Source organism: Pinus tabuliformis, chromosome 3_2 (assembly GCF_031772625.1).
Source record: "Pinus tabuliformis cultivar Carrire ecotype Pingquan chromosome 3_2, CPIR1, whole genome shotgun sequence".
NCBI lineage: Eukaryota > Viridiplantae > Streptophyta > Pinopsida > Pinales > Pinaceae > Pinus > Pinus tabuliformis.
In genome coordinates, this window is record NC_142302.1 from 228,773,433 (window position 1) to 228,794,138 (window position 20,706).

Below are 20,706 nucleotides of genomic sequence, written 5' to 3' on the forward strand. Positions count from 1 at the left end.
TATCATTATAAACCATATTTAAACAAACTTCCACATTAATACTAACAACCTAGACAATATTGAACAATTTTGCACCAACCAAAGACAACATAAGCTTACAAAAGCAAAAATTAGTTTCAACCCATGCCTCTCTTTATAAACCTTTCTAATAATCGGAGCTTTGTTGAACAACATCTTCCCTTCGACTCGACTTGGAGCCAATCTAATCGGAGTTTTGTTGCGCAACATTTGCCTTGCACTTGGAGCCAATCAAGTCATCATCAGGAAGACATCACCATGTTTCAACCTCAACGCATGCGAAGGAGGAAGAGCCCATGAAATCATACCCTCTAGTTTTCCAAATTTCACGTTTTAACAAATTTAACAGTAACATGAGCGACGCCCCTCGAACCCTCGAGATGTCATATCAACGAACTTCTCGCTTTCCCAACTTTACTTTTCAACAAATTTAACATGGCTACACTGCTCGCCGTATCATATAAACGAACTTCTCGTTATCACTGTGCCGAGGAACACGTGACAGGCTTTAATTAGCCAAGGGACAGGCTCCAGCATGGCGTTAGCTGATGACGTGGACTACAGTGAGATAGTGTTTCACGTAAACCGTGGGTTTCTCCAACTTGTTATTTATTTGCATTTTTTCCGCAAAACCTTTGAGAGCAAGAGAAGCCGGTCAGTGCTTGATATTAAAGAATAAAGAGGGTTTCCATTGACGGCCGTCTCTGCAAATAAATGATACTCCGTCGTTACTGTAGCGAAGGCTGTCCCAATGACAGGGAAGCGAAAAAATGTAAGTACTGCGAAGCCCTGCAACTCTACACCACAGGTAACCAAAATAACGAACGTTTCAATTTCATAGAAATGACTCAAAACCACATTGATTTGGTTAAAATTGAGAGCTTATTCAGTTTTATCTGTGATTTTAAGGCTTTGCTGGTTTCATTGCTGTGGTTTTATGTATTCCTTATGTGAAACCCTTGAAACAAAACATGGATGTTACGATTTCTGTATTATCTTTGCAAGGGTTCTGTAAATCTGCGCGTCCCACTTGCTTGCAACATAACTCGCAATGTTCGTTGCATTTTGATTTTTAGGGTTCGTTTAATAGTCTGCTATGATATATCGGCTGTTTCTTATAGATTTTTAATTTAAATTCTAACAATAAGACGCCAGATCCTTCATGCAAGTAACGGCATTATAAGGAGGCCCAAATAATTAAATGAATTCTCTTAGCACAGCTCTGCACAATTCTTCAAGCCAGTGCGAATTGCAAAAGTATTTCCCGATGAATTAAATTGGAATATTTAATTGTAAAATATTCTACATAGGAGCACAGATCTTAATGAAAGTTAGATTGAGGGAGGGTCATTAAAATTGGCGAGGATGGATCTATGCTGGTTTAGAAAGGAAGTAAGGCACGTCATCCAATCAAAATTAGTCTGCCTTATGTTGTAAGAGCCGCTTTGGGTTGAAACCTTAAAGGCCTTTATTAGTTTACCTCGTATTGCTAGGGTTGCTTGATATAATTGGGGTTGGGTTGTCAGGGTTGATTGATAGCATCCGTCTTGGGACGGCAACTTGGTTAAGCTCTGATGTAATTTGACAAGTAGTGGGCAACTTTACATATGTGTTCCATAGAATCTAGTTTGAAGTGGGAAGTGTCTCGGCTAAGTTTTACGTTAATTGAATGAGCAATGGTATGTCGCTCTTATCTAAAGCAGCAGTTAAATCAGGCCAATTTATAGAATGTATCTGAATTTGTCGAGAACTGGGAAGTGACACTAAAAGGTTTTGTGTTTTGCTCTAAAAACAGGCATTCTCATTTCCACTGCATTTTGGAATTATTCCCTCAGCTGGCTGTTGCCGTTCTTCAAATATTTTTTCTTCTGGAGCTGCTCAAATGCTCAAATAAGGATGTTTTTTTTTTTTTCGTGAAATGTTCTTGGTATGTTGTTTTGTGCATGGCTATTGACAATTCACTGTAACAGCTATGAAGTAACCTTGGGCGTGAAAGGGTGAAACTGAGAAGTTCCACAATTGTGGAGTGCGCTAGTTCTGGAGAATACTTAGTAGAGTTTTAACCAGAATAGATGCGTGGCTAAGTTGCTTCTGGCCAGGGTTACAGTTATGGGCATGACACTTTTTGAAACAGAGGGAGAAATAGATCAAGGGTATAAAGTTACACAGACACACACACATATACAAAAAGGATGATGTGAATTGGCAATTATTCAGATTCAAATAATCAAATCATCCAATCATTCATGAATTGACATTCAACATTCATCAATGATCAGAGAAACTTAATCATTTTTATTGATAACTTGAGTCTTTAACCATGTACAAATTGCACAAGGGCATTTAAAAAAATGAAAAAGCAACATAGCTGAGTGATAAAGGATCTAATACTTCTGTCTCTGGCAGCTGCATTATCATCATTGATTAGGTCCTCCATCACCAAGCTCTTCAAGTGATCACTGCTCTCAAGCATAGGCTCTTCTCTTTGGACTGTAACTGCAGGCAGTTTGAGAAGGCCATCTGGTTTTTTCTCCTCATCCACACATGTAGTATTGGGCTACCTCTTGGAAGGTCCTTCCTTGTACTCCTCATTAAATTGATGAAAGAATAAGTGCACCAATTCCTATCACAAGAGAAGGCACTTGCTACTAGTAAGAGTAACCACCTACAACTCTGGAGCTTTGTGTACCATGAAGCTGCCAGTGATCAATTGGATCCTTGTTTTTACACCTATCTTTTATCGCATCATAAGAGCGAATTACACCTCATCCTTGTGAAGTTAGGCAAACTAAGTACATGTATCGGTGCCCTATGTAGAACCATTATATTCTTAACAACATTCAAGAGTCCTTTCACCATCTCCCTATTGTGGGAAGGGGGCCTCTTTGTTATCTCGTGATCATACCAATTTGGATTTATGACATAAGTGCCATATAAAGTGGGGTATTCAACTTATTCCACCACCATTGTTTTCAACTGTTGGTACAAGATGGGATCTCTCTTATCTGTATATTGTGATTGATTGAATCTTCTTAAACAGTTGATGTTTTCATAAATCTCACCCAAACATAGGCTGTTTATATTCACATTGTGGAGCATATCACCTTCACATACTACAAACTCTACAACAAATTTAACATATGGCCAAAAATGATTGTTCAAAATCATATGCCTTGCTTTGATGGCTATCTTTGGGGAAGATTACTTCCACAATTTCCATATTTCACCAACAACTGTGAAAGATAAAGCCCCCCTAGACCTCCAATAGCCTTTGTAAAAGAATGTAGTAAGTGCAAATCTCATGTCAGCTGGTTTAACCCAATGTTATCATAACTGAACCAGTCATCGAACCGGTTGACCCCTCGAATTGGGAACCGATCCAGAATTGGACTGGAACTAGAAAAAAATTGAACAAAAAACTGGTGGACCAAACAATACTTGAATTTTTAAAAATTTAAAGAAAAAATGTATATATTCATGTACATCCATATGAATCCAAATTATTTATACACAAATATGCAAAAATTCTCTTTTTTTTTTATAGCAAGAGTGCATATAACAAAATGTTTCAATTAGTGCAATACATCTCTGAACCAAAATTACATCAACAAAGAGGCTATAAATGGCTTCTAGCATAAAAAAATACATGCCACAACAAATACCTACATATCATCAAAATCATTGCCTCTATTGGGATCCTCATTGTCAATATCACCATCTAAGCATTGAAATAAGGTACAGAAAGCTTAACACGTTGAATTGATATTTTGTTTGAGTGATGGGTACATTTATATTAAGTTCATGATAGAGGAGTTCATCACTCAATGATGCTAACATGAAGGTACATAGAGGGCTTGGTGCTTTTGATTAAATGTTAGTTCCGTACCCTCATGCGTGACAAAATCCAATGAAAACATTGGAATCCCCCCAATCCTGAAATCTTAAAAATTGTTAAGTCTACAGGGTTTTGAGTGGGATCTAAAATTCTACTTTCTCCATATGAAATTCAGTGAGGTTGGAACCACTCAAACACCCTGAAATAGTTAATGGTAATGTTAAAAATTTAAGTAAAATGATAGAATTTAACGTCACCATTAATTACATATCATTTGTACGGACCTAGGGTTGAATATTGGGCTGCAGCACTCATAAATCATTGTTCTTTTTAGAAAATTTCAGTTCGGAGGGTCATTGGTTACATTGTATAAAACTAGCCAATTTGGTGAAAATAGGGTGGTTCGGTACCTAACCGGCATTTCTGGTTTTGTGTAGGCAGCAAAATGGTCAGACTGGCCGGTTCCACTGGTTTAATGAGCCGAACTTTGGCAAACATTGTAGCTTCATAATTGTTGAGTATATTTTTCTTCCATGTTGCCACACTCCCACCGACTATTTGCAATCAACACTTAGTTCATGAAGAGCAAACATGCCCCAGGTGGGATTTGAACTTCCCAAATAATACTTAGCTCTTGAGGAGCGAACATGTCACAAGTGGGATTTGAACCTAGGTGTGGAGGATAAAAACTTTTACTCTCTACTACTCGAGCTAGACCCAATTGACCAATGTCAAGCCTATTTGCATGTGTGAGGGCACATGTAAAGCACGAGTTACATGATCATGGAATATTGAATAGGATTTATTTATTTTTGCTGTAAGCCATCATGCCTCATTTTTTGGCACATTTTTCCCTATACTAATGATATTGAAGCAGAGATGAATGGTATTGGGAGTAGCAAAGAAGATGTAAAGGGACAAAATTGTGAAAATTTGGATGCCCAAATTATGACTGCAACAACTTATTACGTTTCTCCTATTTGTTAATTACTGAACAAAATTATTTACTGTTTCCTATAGGAAACACTGAAACGAATACACTGCAGCCTTCACCATTTAAATAAAATGTGGAAACAAGAAACTGAACAAGAAAGAAATACAACACATCTACACAATTATTTTTGGACAAATGTCCTCGGAAAAACCTAATGTGCGAAAATTGGTGCAACAACTCAAAGAGTTTTATTATTATGCAGTAGTAATTTCTGAATACAATCTCTGGATGCCTTCCCGACAATCCAGTTACAGAGAATATCACTGACAGAGAGATAAGTGAGGTTACCTCACACTATCACTGGAAATCCTGGCTAATCCAGCCACTAAATGAACTGCCCCTCGCTGCCTCTGTGTAGTCACTGAGTCAGCGCAACGTCACACCCTCTGGGGATAGCGTCACCCCTTCGGTTGATTGATTTGCTGCCCAGGAACTTCGATTTGGACCTCCCGGTCTCACGCCCCGGTTTTTGGCTTCTGCAATCGATTCCTTTAGCAAATTTTTGGATTCCCTCTTGGCTTTTGTGATCGCTGTTGCATCTGCATGGCCCTACGTGGCTGTGCGTCAACCTCTCCGGCTCTGCGCTGCCTTTGTTGAATCTCTCTCTCTTCCTTGTTGAGTATTCTCCGATCGGGAAATATTTCCCTTCAGATACTATTCCTGCCCCTCACTCCAAAAGATCACTATCAAAAATCTCTCCGGTAGCTACTCTGCTTTAGAAAATCAAACTTCTGATCTCCCCTTTGTGTGTTCTCCAAGTGCCCATCGATGTCCTTATAATCCTCCAGTTGTGAACCAACGGCCCATGTTAGATTCTAATCAATGACTCAGATCATTTGGATTCAATCTCCGTCTTCTTCTAGAAGTTTCACTGATAGTTTAGATTAATACCCTATTAATTATTTTAATTTCCGAGGTTTAGACTTAGGGACCCATTATAAATAATTAATTATTTTAATAAAACTGTCTTAGGGGGGAATTTCCCAAAATGATTTCTGACTATTGGAGAATGCATGTGTCTAAGCCTCCCTGCAAATTTTGAGACTTAGAGCACATCCGATGCTACCAGAAATCAACAAAAACAAACAACTAGAGAGATGAATCACCCAAATCGGGGCTCATCCTCAAGGCGACCCTTTTTCCTTTCTTTTTTAAATCTTGGCTCAACCTTTCGAAGGCAGTTTGATTAAAGCGATCTGTAAATTATCATTATGCGTTGAGGGAGATTCCTTATCCGATTTTGAAGAAACATTACTATTCAATATGTCTGTGCTTGTTGAAGGAGCATGGTCCATGCCAGGAGCCGTTGAGCTGTGGATATTGTTCTCTAGATGTATTTCATCATCAACTTATTCATCATCCTTGTCCGACGTAGAGGAGGCCTTGCCATCCATAGGAGGAGGGTTGCAGGGCTTCCAACTTTTAGATATGGAATTGTGGATGTTCCACTTCTATTGAGAATTAAACACTAGACATGAATTTTGAAGTGGCTTGTTTGATGACAAAAGCGGCAACGAAAAACAGTATTCTCATAATCCAAAGCATGTGTCCACTGAAAATCAACGAGTTTTAAATTGATTTGATCTGGCAGCCCTTTACTAATATCAATTTCAGCACAAATTCATCCATAGGTGTATACACCAAGCTTCCCACGAGAGGCAGCAATATTAAGATAACGTCCCAGAGTGTCTCTAATGCCCTAAAAGACTGTATAGTGTCACAAGTTAGCTAGCAGATTAGGAAGCCTTATCCATATTGACATCTTCGTAATGACAGCTGTGGATGGGTCAAAGTCTGAGAACAAAGGGGTAAAAGACAGTCCAACATTGCCCCAAATCCAGGTCCCTTTAGATAAAGCTTTCTGATAGTCTTCTGGTTCCCCAAATAACACAATAAAGAAACCTCTTGAGCAGAAAACACCCTTGCAATCTTTAGTTCATACGGTATGGATCCATTGGTAGAGATCAACCATGCGAGGCTAGAAGCCATTAAATTGACAAATGAGGGCTGCCTCTGAATATGCCTGATGAAGATCCTTCAGATCTGAGTGATAAATTTCTAGGGAAGGGGCTTCCTCTGATTTTTTCACTAAAAACGGCCCAGGAGTCATCTGGGTCTGATCTGCATTATGGGGGTGGCATCTTCATATGAAAAAGTTCGAGAGGAGGAAGGCTTACCTCCAGCCCCCCCTTGTAGACGAAGAACCATGAAAACAGTGGCATCTTTACCAATGTTGTAAACTGAGAGAGGATCATCATCATCCAACTGCTTACCTTGAAAAAGCAGGCATTACATGCTCGAGGAAGTGCTCACTCGAAGCTCTAAATACGACTTGAGATCTCAAACCAGATCTGAAGAGCAAACCCTAATGAGCAGTGACTGCCCAGAGGAGAGCTTGACAAAGATCTGATAACAAGTTGGTGAATCTGGTACACGGTGTCTGGGCAACATATCTGCGAGTGTAAAGAAAAAAGCCCTCTAGGAGATAGTCTGGGCTGCCATGAGTGTTTCTGAAAACTTTTGATTATACACAGATACTGAAAACCCAAGCTAGCAAACATAGGATTTTGCAAAACTTATATTACTTGCAGCTTTTATTTTTCTCTATCGTGCTAGGGTGTGGATTTTGTAGCAGAAGAACACCTTGTGAACAGGCTATTTAATATTCAAACAATAGATATGCAGCTTTGGATTGCTTTCCATGAAACTGTGAACAACTATATCTGTAAGCTAAAGCTTTTTATCAAATGAAACTGGTCAGTAAAGAATCATGTTTCTTTTTAACATGGACTGAGAGTGGTAAAATGGCATGTGGCCTAATGTGTCCTGTAGCAAAAATTTGGTACAGGCAAGTTTTTTTTGAGTAAGCTAATCTCATAGCAAATGGACCCTCTTTTCCAGTCACAACTGTGGTAGGAATTTGGCAGAAATTTCAGGCATGAGCAGAGTTATACCATGATCCAAGGCCTGTTCATGGTGGAACAGTGCCATTAGGGGGTGTAGCCCCCAATTCTCAACCGAACCCATATTCTTGAAGAATCGATGAGAGTTCCAGATCAATGAGAACTGTTTCTGTATTGCTGGATTCTGGCAACTAGAGGGAAGTTTGTTACAAGATTTAGATGGGTCCATTTTCTAAATGTTTTGTAACTGCTCAAACATTATTAAAGGGGTGAACTTAGCCACTAATGACAATTGTTTCTGTATGAGTTAATTATGGTCATGACAGAATTACAAATCAATTCACTGCATTATCACATGGAACCATTTTGAGAAGGTTGTGCAGCGTCCATCTAAGTTGGTCATACAATTTCAAGTTAGTGTGTTCAGTTACAATTTATTGGGTTTTCTACTCTTTGGGAATTGGATAGTTAAAGAACTACGAGGATTATGTGAACTACTCTTTTTTTTTGGTGTAGTATGTGTGAACTACACTTATTTTTTTGGTGTAGTAAGTGTGAACTACACTTCTTTTTTTGTAGGATGTTTCAGCTGGACTACCCGTAATCAAAGTCAGGTCCCATCAAAATTTTGCATTCATATAATATTGATCTGAATATTGAATTAGAGAAATACGACTTGTGTTTTTAATATCCACTATTTTTTTAGTTGAATGAAAGTTGCTCACATGTGTTTTTGTTAGTGCTTTTCCCATTTAAATCTGTGAGCAATTAAAGCATGTTTTTTTATTTGATTAATTGATATACTATACATGTATTAGCTTGTGTCATGAACAATGACCAGAAAGATTATACATTGTACAAAGATATATCAGTATTGATTAATTTACTTTGTTGGAGCAGGAGACATGGCATTCAACTAGTATTCAATATATTGAACTTCTACAAGGACGTCTTTGACAGGAGTGGTTGTCAAGCTTAAACTCCTAAGGACATGCTTATGGTTGTTATCATTACAGAACACTGCAAGAAATTAAGATTTCTGTCCTCTGTTTCATGTGCTTGCATGGGGTCGGTATTCTACAATGATTAAAAGATTATGATAACAAGAATTTGATTTAATAGTTTTCCTCCACTGCAATAACGTGAGATAATAATAGTTAAATTTTAGTTTTGGTTCACAATTTTGGTCACTTAACTGGCTTTCCATCATTTCTCACTATTGTCTATGTCTTAGAAAATTGGTTATCTGAGCATTAAAGCACTAGGTATTAAGGTCCATTTGTTTTTCATTCTCATTAATATTATTTTCAAACAGAGCAGTGGTTGTGTTGGAGGATGTGCTAAACCCCCACCAGGCACCACTGTAGAAAGATCTTCAAGAAGGCATCCATCGAGAAGGGGAGTGAGTGGACTGTTTCTGGTGAAAAAGGACTGGTGGTCTTCTAGCCCAGACGATATGGAAAACAATGTAAACAGTTCCCATTCAATGCGAAGGAATCCATCAGTTGGCAGCACAAGCCAAGCTGAAGAAACACAGTTGACAAATGACAGTACAAACAGTACTACTTTTGTAAATCATGGTATGTATGTATTTCAGCTTTGCATATATGTTATAAAGGTTATATAATAGAATGCCATTCTGGATGATTTTTCTTTCGTAGTTAAATAGTACTTATTAATTGATCTTAGCATAAGAAGCTCATGCAAAATATTACATAGTTAATTCCTCTTAGCATGTGGCAAATAGGAAAATTATAAATTGTTCAAGCATATGTATTTCATGTTTGCCTTTAACATGCAGAACTAAATTGGTCAATAACCCTAGTTGCACAGGAACATCTCTGGGGAGTTGGGAAACCCGTTCCTGCTCTTTCTCAGGTTCCAGGATTTTTGAAGCTTGTAGGAAATGTTCCAAAAGCACAGTGAATGGTTCTGTGAGTTTGGCAGGGTAGCCAACATCAGCCAAGTTGGGTCCAGAAACTGCCAACTGTGATCATGTACCCTTATGAATATGCTTCTTTGTGTGGTTTGCACTCATCAAGTCCTAGTTGGGTCATTGAGTTGCAAGTTTAATGGTTGTTTCTCCATTTTCCAGAGGTGTATGAAGTCCTTCATTTTAATGGTTGTCGTCTCTTAAGTCTGTTGAATACCTTTGTTAGTTATATTTTTTTTCTGATTTGTTGTCAATGACCCCATGTTGGTTTATGTTTTTGAAGAGACCAGGGTAGTGTAAAAAATTCTCTAGTGTTCCACAGGGACGGGTCCCATAGGGTGGGGTGCACGGCACAAACACCTCACGCTTCCCACACACTTGGGATGGAGTGACGCTTGGGGAAACATTTCCCCACATCCCCCTTTTGGGGAGACGTGGGGAGATGCAGGGGAAATGTTTCCCTAGTGTAGGGGGACACGTTTCCCCAAAAGGGTGTTTGTGGGCATCCCCCCCTCAAAAAGGGCTAGGTGCCCCCCCTTAATTTTGCTTCAAAACAATGATTTATGAGTGGAGAAGCTTAATATTCAACCCGAAGGTCCTACTATTGCTATGTAATTAATGGTAATGTTTAAGTGACATTCTCCTTTATCTTTCATTTTCATCCTTCTACTTAAATTTTTAACATTACCATGAAATGATTCGGGATGTTTGAGAGTGGTTCCGACATCATTGGATTTCATATGGAGAAAGTAGAATTTTAGATGTCACTCAAAGTCCAACAAACTTAACATTCTTTCAAGATTTCAGGATTGCAATGTTTCCATTGGATTTTGTTATGTACGAGGGTATGGAATTAGTATTTAATCAAGAACACCAAGCCCTCTATGTACCCTAGCCTGATCAATCTTTACTATTTTTGAGTTTTAGTTATATCAATTTACTATTCTAGTCTTTAGATTTTAGTATCTACAAAGTTTATTTTGCTTAGTACTAATTAGATGCAGATTCTAGAATGGTGAATAATAAACGATGAATATTGATCAATGTATTTCGTTATTGAATCTCGTGGTCCATGGATGAATGATGTATGTATTAGTAAGAATGACGAGCATGGATCGACGTATTTCATTATTTAATTCAATTATGTATGGATAAAAAAAATGGACATGCAAAATTTGTGGCTCTGTTTTAGAGGAAATTGCCAAAGAGCCTATCATCATCTATTGGGTGGCCATCATTTTGGCATTGAGTCATGCATTTGTTCACATGAACAAAAAACTGAAATTGCTCGAGCTTATGAAGCTCACAACTTTAGAATCTAATCACTAGTACTTTTGTGAAGATAGACGTTACAGTTAAACTTTAGGCTATGTTACATTGTTATAACTTAAAAGACATTATATTTAAACTTTAAGTCTTTAATTGTTTAACTAGATCATTAGAGACATTTTGAGGTAAAAAATGGGCCTCTACAACCAAAATCAACTTTATAAGAACCAATAGGATTCCAGACGATGATGTCAACCATAGGGGATGATTCACCATTTTTGGAGTAAAAAGATTAAAAAATAAAAAACTACTTTGCCAACTCGTAATTTCAACTTATCTCCTTATGGTTTTACACAAATTTTGAGCGGGAGCACTCATTGGATGCGGAATTCAATTCTGCATCCATGCAATACCCATATTGCATAATTTCGATGGATCCTATTACACAAAAAATGAGAAATACATGAAAAACATGATTGCAATAATGTTTTTTCATGTATTTCTCATTTTTTGTGTATCAAGGTCCATCGAAAATATGCAACATGGGTACTACTTGGATGATGAATTGATTTCCGTATCCAACAAGTGCTCCCGCTCAAAATACTAGCAAAACCGTAAGGAAATAAATTGAAAATGAGTTGAAAAAGTAGTTTTCCCCCCCTCTAATACTTGATTTGATGTAATCTATTCTTATTTTATTATTTCCACTATTATTTTATAATATTCCTTATGAGGCCCATTTTAGACCTTAAAATTTCTCTAATGTAGAGTCTATTTTTGATCAATGCATTTAAAATTCTAGTTTAACTAGTTCAATGATTATTTCAATATGTTATGGTTATTCTTATCAGTCATGTTCATTGTTATGCATATGGTGAATTTGAATTCTATATATATATATTTATATTTGTCGTCCCTTGAAAATTTGTTGGTGCGCTCTAGCTGTCCCAATGACTCGTCCCCTCGTCCTTGATGCCCCCCTTGTCCCCACAACCAGCCATTATAACATGCGTAATTCACTGTGACATTTATGATTTCCATAGAACAAAAACATCTCCAAGCATGTTGAAATGTTACAGTTGTGCCATAAGCATATGGATGATATAGTTGCAATAACTGATTCATGAGTAGCATTGCACTAAATTGAATAGTCTACATTGATTTAAAAAATTCACACATACTTTTGTTGTGGTTGTGTCGTTTGGAAGCAAATTCCAACAAAACACACTTCAATTAAAAATATTGTTAACATGGATAGGCTAGACATAAAACATCATCATATTATTAAAATTTTCCTAGTTAAGGTGCATAAACATGTAATTTTATAATATCCCTCTCGGAAAAATTATCCTTAGGGGTGAAATTTTGGGCTAGGGTTTCAATGAGCGCATGACACGCTTGTATGTTATAGCAGTATTACAATACTTCTTCAATCTTTAAAACGATGTTGATTATTGAATGCGAGAATAATGTAAACAAGAATAATTGATTTCACCAGCAACACTATAAGTAAGCCCAATTCAACAAGTACTTAAAAGACTTACAAATCCACAACTTTTCCAATAACACAATGTAATTTTGGGACTCACAACTGCAGCTATCACACCAACAGACCTTATTGCTATCCTATACTATTCTTATGACCTCGAGTTTTCCCTTAGCTACTCATTGTCAACCAGCCGCAACCTCAAATTCTTGAGTGGAATCCCTTGATCACTTGTTGCCTTGATTTGACCCTACATCAGCTCGCTATAGGATAGCATTCTACTTTTGATAGCCTGCTACCCTTTTCCACCACAGATAACTAATCATTGCTCCTCTTCCAACCTTCGTTGCCTCAAAACTAGGCTCCAGATCTTGTTTGCCTTAGAAAGTGGGTTTGCTGCCTCAGAGGGATTGATCCCAAATCTCAAACAAGATGATTTTTTGTCTCAGTGGGATTGATCCCAACCCTCTCTGCTTCAAAAAAAACCTTCGCTGCCATAGGAAACCGGTTTGTTGTCTCTAGGAGGACCTTAGTTACCCTAGAAAACCAATCTGCAACATCAGGAAGACTTTGTTGCCCAGAAAAGTAATTCACTGCCACATATAGATAAGTCACAACCCTTTTCTGTCCCAAAAAGTTATGCTCAGTTAGAATTTCGTCCTATAGCTAGAAAGATTTGAGAGTTGGCTAGGGTGGAATCTTTCACCACCGAAACCAATCAGAGAAAAAGGGGTCTTAAAACCCACCAAGTGCCTTGACCCAAAATCAAAAAGAACAACAATCCATGATGAGCATAATGAATCTCCTCTCTCCTTTTAATAGATTCTCTTTGGGGTTTTTCTCTCCTAATTTCAATATTGAGTGACTAACAAGTTTCCCTCCAATTGCCCCAAATTAACTAATTATTATCTAGTGTTAACTAAGTAACATTAAATAACAATTTCCCCCTTTTCAAATGACTATAGCCTACGGGGTTAAATAGGCTACTATGTCCTCCCTTGGGCAATTAGTTTGAGGATAGTATAGGTCCCCCCTTCCTGACATTGCTTGTTCTCAAGCAATTCAAATTTAGGTGCTGCATGATCTATTCTCCTTCCCATGTGGCATCCTCTTCAGGCAAATCCTTCCACTTGATAAGATATTTTGAGATTGTCCTTCCTCTCAATCTTCTGTCTCGGGCAACCATGATAGCTTCCAGAATCAATACCAATTGCCTCTTCTTGTCCAAAGGGGGTACTCAGCTGAAGTAGTGATCTGTCAACCGACTGCCTTCTTAAGGCATGATACATGGAAGACATTGTTGATTTTGCTTCCCTCTGACAACGCTAGCTCATATGCTACTTCACCAATTTGTCTGATTATTTTGTAAGGTCCATAAAATCTTGGTTTTAGCTTCTATGCATATCTTTCTTGAGTGAAGACTCCTTATATGGTTGCAATCTAGGAAACCGGATTCGTCCTAAACCCTCTGCATGTCCTGAATTGGTAGAACCAAACACGATTCGGTGGGACACATGTCCTCCGATTGTGTTTGATTGTGTCTCGATCGTGTCTGGGGAACGAGTCCATCATGTCTCAATTCTGGGACACGTGTCCCTTGATTTGATGTCCCATAAAGGCCGGTTTTGGGTCATTTCTCCCTCACTTTTCTCTGTCTCTCTTGCTGTGGGTGTGTGGGAGCAAATAACAAAGGGTTTGGGAGAATTTTGGAGGCGATTCGTCTTATTTACAGGTAGAGGGATGAGTGGTTGAAGGGAAAGACAAAGATATGGGATGTCTTTCTTGATGATATGGGTTTGGACAACAGTGTTGAGTTGGCATTGGCCAACTTGGATCTTATTGAGCCAGTGCTAGAGCCTGTCACTTTTGGTGATGGTGATACTGTTGAGGGGTCATCCTCCACACCAATAGATGCAAAGATGACATTGGATACAGAGGAGGAGGATGTAGCAGAGGAGAGTAGTGGTGACCATGATGATGACAATGATGTTGATTTTGATGATGATGATGATTGATGACTCATGAGCTACCTACTACCTTGAGGCTTGTAGTTGTTTTGTATTTGCTATTTCTGTTTGCCATTGGCATTGCTACTACCTATTTAACACATTTCGATTTTGATGACTTAATGAGAAAACTATAGTTTCTTGTCTTTCTCTGATTGGATCATTGATGAATCTGTCACAATTGTATTTGTATGCATAATGTTACTTTGTAAAACTTACATCTAGATGAAGATCTATGTTTGAATCAATGAATTTGTATCATGAATGAGAATTTGTGTAAGAAATATCTAATTTTTAGCAACTATATAACGTGTCTTGTTCCGGGGGGTCATTGTGTTGGTGTTGAACACTTGAATCCTCGTGTCCTGTGTGTCCCATGTCCCCATGTTTGGTGACTTAGGTTGCAATCTTAGGAAAACTAAATCTCCTACCTCAAAGCCTGTGCTCTACTCTGTTCCTATATGCATACATCTTTTGTTGGTTCTAGGTGATTTGCAGATTCTCCTTAAGGACCATAAAATGTCCTGGCTTTCCTAATCCAATTTATGGCTTTTGGAGCCCTGTTATTCCCAAAAGCCAAATCAACAAATGATGGAGCATCGTACCCTTACAGTGCCCTAAATGGGGTCATCCTAATGGATGGATGATAAGTGGTGTTGTAGTAGTGCTCCCTGAAATGCAACCATTTGATCCATGCCTTCTACTGTCCTGACACATAGTTATGCAACCCCTTAACCCGTTTATTCACAATCTCTCTCTGGCCATCTATTTAAGGATGATAATTGGTACTAGGGGTCAATCTAGCCAAATTGCATTGATAAACCTGCCATCTTGATCATTAACTATATTTTTAGACAACCCATGGAGTTTAAATACCTCCTTGAAGAACAATTCTGCCACTTGTGTTACCTTATAATATTCTGAAATCACAAAGAAATGTGCGAACTTGGTCATCCTATCATATATCACGTAGATGCAACCAACGTTGCATGAAGTGGGGACGAAACGAGGACTTTTTTGGAAGCGGGGACGCGGAAGTGTCATTTTCCAAAAATCTAGGAAGCGAAGCGTCTCGGAAGCGTCTATATATATATATATATATATTGTATATTTTTTTTTTGCATTTATATTCAAAACAAACATCCCAAATACCAAATTAGTTGTAGAAGACATGGAAACATGCATATTTTTACATAAATCAAGATAGATATGGCATCCATGATTCCATTGTACATCAATGATTAATTATTCGAGCATCAACCATTTATATTCTAGTAATTACAAACATACATCAAATTTTTAAGCATATTATAAAAAATAAAACATTTAAGCATATTATAAAACATAAAACATAAAGCATATTATCTAGCAAGTGAGCAACTGTCAACATTAGTCATGTCCAAAATTCAAATAATAATGTTACAAAATAGGCAACTTGTTCACCGCTAAGACAAAAAGGTTCAAATTCACAACAAGCCTACAAGTCTAATGATCAATCTATGATAAAAGTAGTAAATTGTGAATATATCTACTAATCTCTCCTCCTTCCACCATGAAGAGAATGTGGTGGTGGGCCTCCACGTGGTGGCAATGAAGAAGATGGTGCCTGTGGAAGTTGTGGGAGTGGGACTGAAACTGATGAAGATGAAGCCCCTGCTGTTGGTGTTGAACCATGGAACCTAGGAACCAAGGGACCAGATGGGTTTGGCAACTCAACTCGATCTTCATCATCCTGCAATCGCTTAAAAAATTCATACCCAAAAAAACCACTAGTTAACAAAAAAAAATTAAAAACAGGAATTAGAGAAATGCTTTATAAGCAAAATTCATACCACAATGGACATACCTGGAGAAGAGCATCCTCTAATTGCTCTAATTGCAATAGTCCATCCTCCAAATTGGGCTCCTCTGGATTCCTGTCCCACACCTTAAGGTCTTTATTATTCTTTGCATCATCACAGTAATGGGACAACAATCGCAAGTTGTAATGAACATAAACCAAGCTCTCTGCCTGGAATAAGAGCTCCAACACCTGTCTGCAGAGGAAGTGTTTACCACCTGTGATAGCACCCGCAATGCCAAAGTCTGTAGAAGTGGAGTAGCACCTCGATGCATGTTCCATCGCTCAAGAGAAGAAAAACTCTCTCGATCTCTAATTGCATGAATCCTCCCAAATGGACAAGTGCTAAGCGTATAGTTGCTCAACTATTTCCGTACAATGGCAGCCTCCTCCGCATCAGGGACTAATTTACCCAATGCAATCATATTCTAAAACCTCTGGATCTAGGTGTGGTTTTCTCCTGCTCCCCCCCAGGTGCTGGTGTTGAAAGCCATGATGGATGATAGTATTTAGGTGTCAAAACATATGCTAAGGCATGCAATGGAACATTCAACATTTCCCATCGGTTTTCCACCTCTGCACGAATATAATTGTACAAGGTGATATCTCTAGGCTCAACAATAATCTGCCCCACATGCTATCCATTTGCTCATACACCTCCCCAATTATTGGCTGATCTGAATATGCAAACTTGATCATGTAATAAATTGGTTTGGTTATTTGCAAAACATATTTAACCTGTGACCAAAAGAACATGTCAAGAATAGTGTCCTTGGCTACATTAGCACCATCATTATTAGTGTAAATTTCCTCCCATGATTCAAAGGTCACCATATTAGTTAAAGCTTGTCTCACCATATTAGTTAAAGCTTGTCTCACCTTCACTAGCCGCCTAAAGGTGAGGTAATAACTTGCAAATCTTGTTCAACTGCAACTTGGAGTAAGTGCCATAGAAGTAGTTTACCCTTCTATGCCATGTGATAAATTTAGTGAGTTGCTTCCCTTTCTTGTAAAGCTCATTAATGCCATAGAAGTAGTTTACCCTTCTATGCCATGTGATAAATTTAATGAGTTGCTTCCCTTTCTTGTAAAGCTCATTAATCCACCCACATTCTTTATGCTTCACAATATCATGCATCAAAAGGTTCAATGCGTGCATCAAGCACCCAGACCAAAAGATGTGTGGATGAGTATGCTAAATAACTTTTTCTGCTGCCTTACAATTTGCTGCATTATCTGTGATCACTTGAACCACATTATTCAGACCAACATTTCTGATTGATTGCAATAGGAGACCTGCAATGTTTTCGGAAGATGCACTGATGGAGGAGGAGTCATGACATGTAATAAATATTGCACCACTAGCAAAAACACCAAGAACATTTATCAAATGTTGGTTTCTAATATTTGTCCACCCATCTGATACAATGGATACCCCACAATCCACCCACTCATTTGTAAAATGTGTCAAAGATCTTTGAACCTTTGCTTTTTCTCTTTCTAATAACACTATTCTAGCTTTCTCATAGTTGGGGGACTTTTATCCTTTTGGGGCTTCATTAATGGCCTTTACAATTTCATGCCAATAGGGAGAGCGAAGCATATTGAATGGTACACGGCAAGCACTAAGAAATCAGACTATCTTTCCATGAACATCATCCCTCCCAGCAACATTCAAGAAATCCCCTATTGTTCTTTTACCTCCAGAGCTTGCAAAAGTACCATGAGGAGATGAGCTACCAAATCTAGAGGTTGTACTTGATTCAAATTGAGTTTTTTGTTTCGTGCTTTCTTGTTGTGCAACCTCCTCTATTTGGATGTATTTTCTTCTTTGTTCAACTGAAATGTTTGGGCAAATTTGTATCCCCACAATACCCTTTTTATCATCACTGTCCATAACCCCACAAAGATGCCTCCTAACACGGGTATATGAACCACTAAATGGTTTTTCTTCATGACAACCATGAGGGCACAGAAATTTGTAGCTTCCACCACCTTTTCCCCCTTCAAGTTTCGTCACATAGTTCCACAAGGGTGTCAATGTAGCTTTCCCCTCTAGTGTTTCACCGTTCCCTTCAGGTTCATCCCCTTCTTCCTCATCAAACATTGGGTCACTCATATGGTGACCACTATCCTCTTGTTCTTCTTCCCTTTTATTCCTAATCCCCCTTGCCATCATTAAAATCAAAAGTGGAATGATACATAGAAGCCAAAAGAACACCATCTTGGAATATGAATATAGGTGGTGGACAACCTGCAATTAAATGAGCAAGAAGAAAGAATTGGAAAGGGTAGGAGAGGGAGGAGAAAATACAAAAAACAATGACAAAAAAATGAGGGAGTTTGGGGTTTGCACTACTTCTTTATATCTTGTAGATGGAAGCCCTTCTTCACTCCAAGCTCCTCTTCCTTCTCCTAGCGTTGCCTTCTTCACTCCTCCAAGCTCCTCTTCCTTCTCCTAGCTCCTCCTTCTTCACTTCTCCAAGCTCTCCTCTCTTTCTCCTCTCTTCTCCAAGCTCTCATAAAATAGATGTGAGCAAATGAGAGATGAAAGGGCCTTTTAGTCCCATCACTCCCCACCCTAACCCAACTTGGACCCACCCCCAACCAATAGCAAAGAAAAAAAATAAAAAAAGGCGAATGAGTGGGCCACGCGACGGAAACGTTTGATTGCTCGTGGAAGCGGTCGTGATCCATACCAATCTGCCGACTGAAACACAGTCCGAAAATTCCGAAACGTGAATCGGGCAGTACGGTTCCGAAAGGGCATGCATTGTCTTTTCCGGCCTGATCCACGTTTCGGAATTTCTGAACCGCGTTTCGACCGGTGGATCACCCACGGATCCATATGGATCACGTTTCAGGCTTTTGATCTGGGGGGGGGTTTGTGCAACATTGGATGCAACCCTTGTTCTGTACCTTGGGTAGACCCGTGATGAAGTCCATTGATACGCTCTCCCACTTTTGTTGTAGAATTGGCAAGGGCTATAGCAATCGCAGGAGGAGTATGCTTGGGCTTTTTTTGTTGGCAAGTCATGCACTCCCTTACGTGTTTGAACACATCATCCTTGAGGCCTTTCCAAGAAAACATTTCTTGGACCCGCTTGTAAGTTTTGAAGAACCCTTGGTGTCCTGCTAGTGGTTCAACTCACAAGCAAACTTGTTTTTGGAATATTTACCAAGAGGCAGGCTTTCCAATCTCCTGTCATCTCTATGAGTGAACACACAACCAATTTCTTGGAAAATGCATTAGCCATAACGTTCTTCTTGCCTTTCACGTCCTTAATATCAAAATCATAGGCCTGAATCTTACTTACCCATTTCTGCTGTCTTTCATTCAAGTCCTTTTGCTCCAGGAAGTGTCGTAAGCTATTGTGATATGTTTTGACCACAAACTTGTCCCCTACCAAGTACTGTTTGAACTTTGTCAAAGCATGCATAATGGCAAGCATCTCTTTGTCGTAGATGGAATAGAATTTCTTTGGATCCCCGAGTTTCTGGTTTTTGAAGGCTATCAGGTGTTTATTCTACATCAACATAGCTCCTATCCCCTCACCCAAAACATCACACTATAATATAAAGGCCTAGTTGAAGTCAAGAAGTGCCAACACCGAGCATGAGCTCATCACCTCTTTGCGCTTGTTAAATGTCTTCTTATACTCTATCCACCTAAACGCCCCTTTCTTCGTTAAGTTTGTCAGTGGTGCACCTAATCGAGAGAATCCCTTAATCAACCGCCTTTAATAGCTGCAAATCTCAAACAATCGTCGCAACTCAGTGAGGTTCCTGGGTGTGGGCCAATCCAGTATGGCCTGTATCTTCTCTTGACGTATCTGTACCACTTGCACATTGATTGCATGGCCCAAATAAAGGATATTGGTCATCCCAAACTCACACTTTGATGCCTTGGCATAAAGTGACTGCTCCTTCATAACACCCAAAATCTCATCCAAATGTCCCAAGTGCTCCTCCCATGTTTTACTCTATATGAGGAGGTCATCAAAGAATATCAGTAAGAACTTCCTTAACCATTTGTTGAAGATGTGGTTCATGCATGATTGAAAGGTGGGCAGTGCATTGGGCAACCCAAATGGTATGACCAAGAATTCAAAATGCCCATAGTGGCACCTGAAGGCTATTTTATGCACATCTTGCTCTCAGACTTGGATATGATGATAACTTGATCGAAGATCAATCTTCGAGAAATACACTGCTCCATGCAACTCATCCAACAACTCATTGATCTTGGGGATGGCGTACCTATTTTTTATGGTCTTCTTGTTCAAAGCTCAGTAGTTAATGCACATCTGCTAGATACCATCCTTTTTCTTCACCAAAACCACTGATGCGGCAAATGGACTCGAACTAGGTCTGATGTTGCCCATGGCTAGTAGTTCCTTGATTGTCTTCTCTATCTCATCC

General features: G+C 38.8%; 1 protein-coding gene across 4 annotated transcripts in view; it reads left to right on the top strand.

Annotated features, from left to right (window-relative positions):
• Positions 1–494: 494 nt before the first annotated feature.
• Positions 495–20,706, top strand: part of LOC149180546 (uncharacterized) — a 74,397-nt gene continuing 54,185 nt past the window's right edge. Inside the window, exons 1-3 of one of the 4 annotated variants that reach the window (XM_089418192.1) lie at positions 495–790; positions 8,651–8,750; positions 9,066–9,330. In XM_089418192.1, coding sequence (XP_089274318.1) covers positions 8,742–8,750; positions 9,066–9,330 — 274 coding nt within the window. In that variant the 5' untranslated portion in view covers positions 495–790; positions 8,651–8,741. Of the gene's footprint in view, positions 791–8,650; positions 8,819–9,065; positions 9,331–20,706 lie in introns of all 4 variants that reach the window. The other 3 variants (XR_016257466.1, XM_089418190.1, XM_089418191.1) reach the window with 3 other exon arrangements.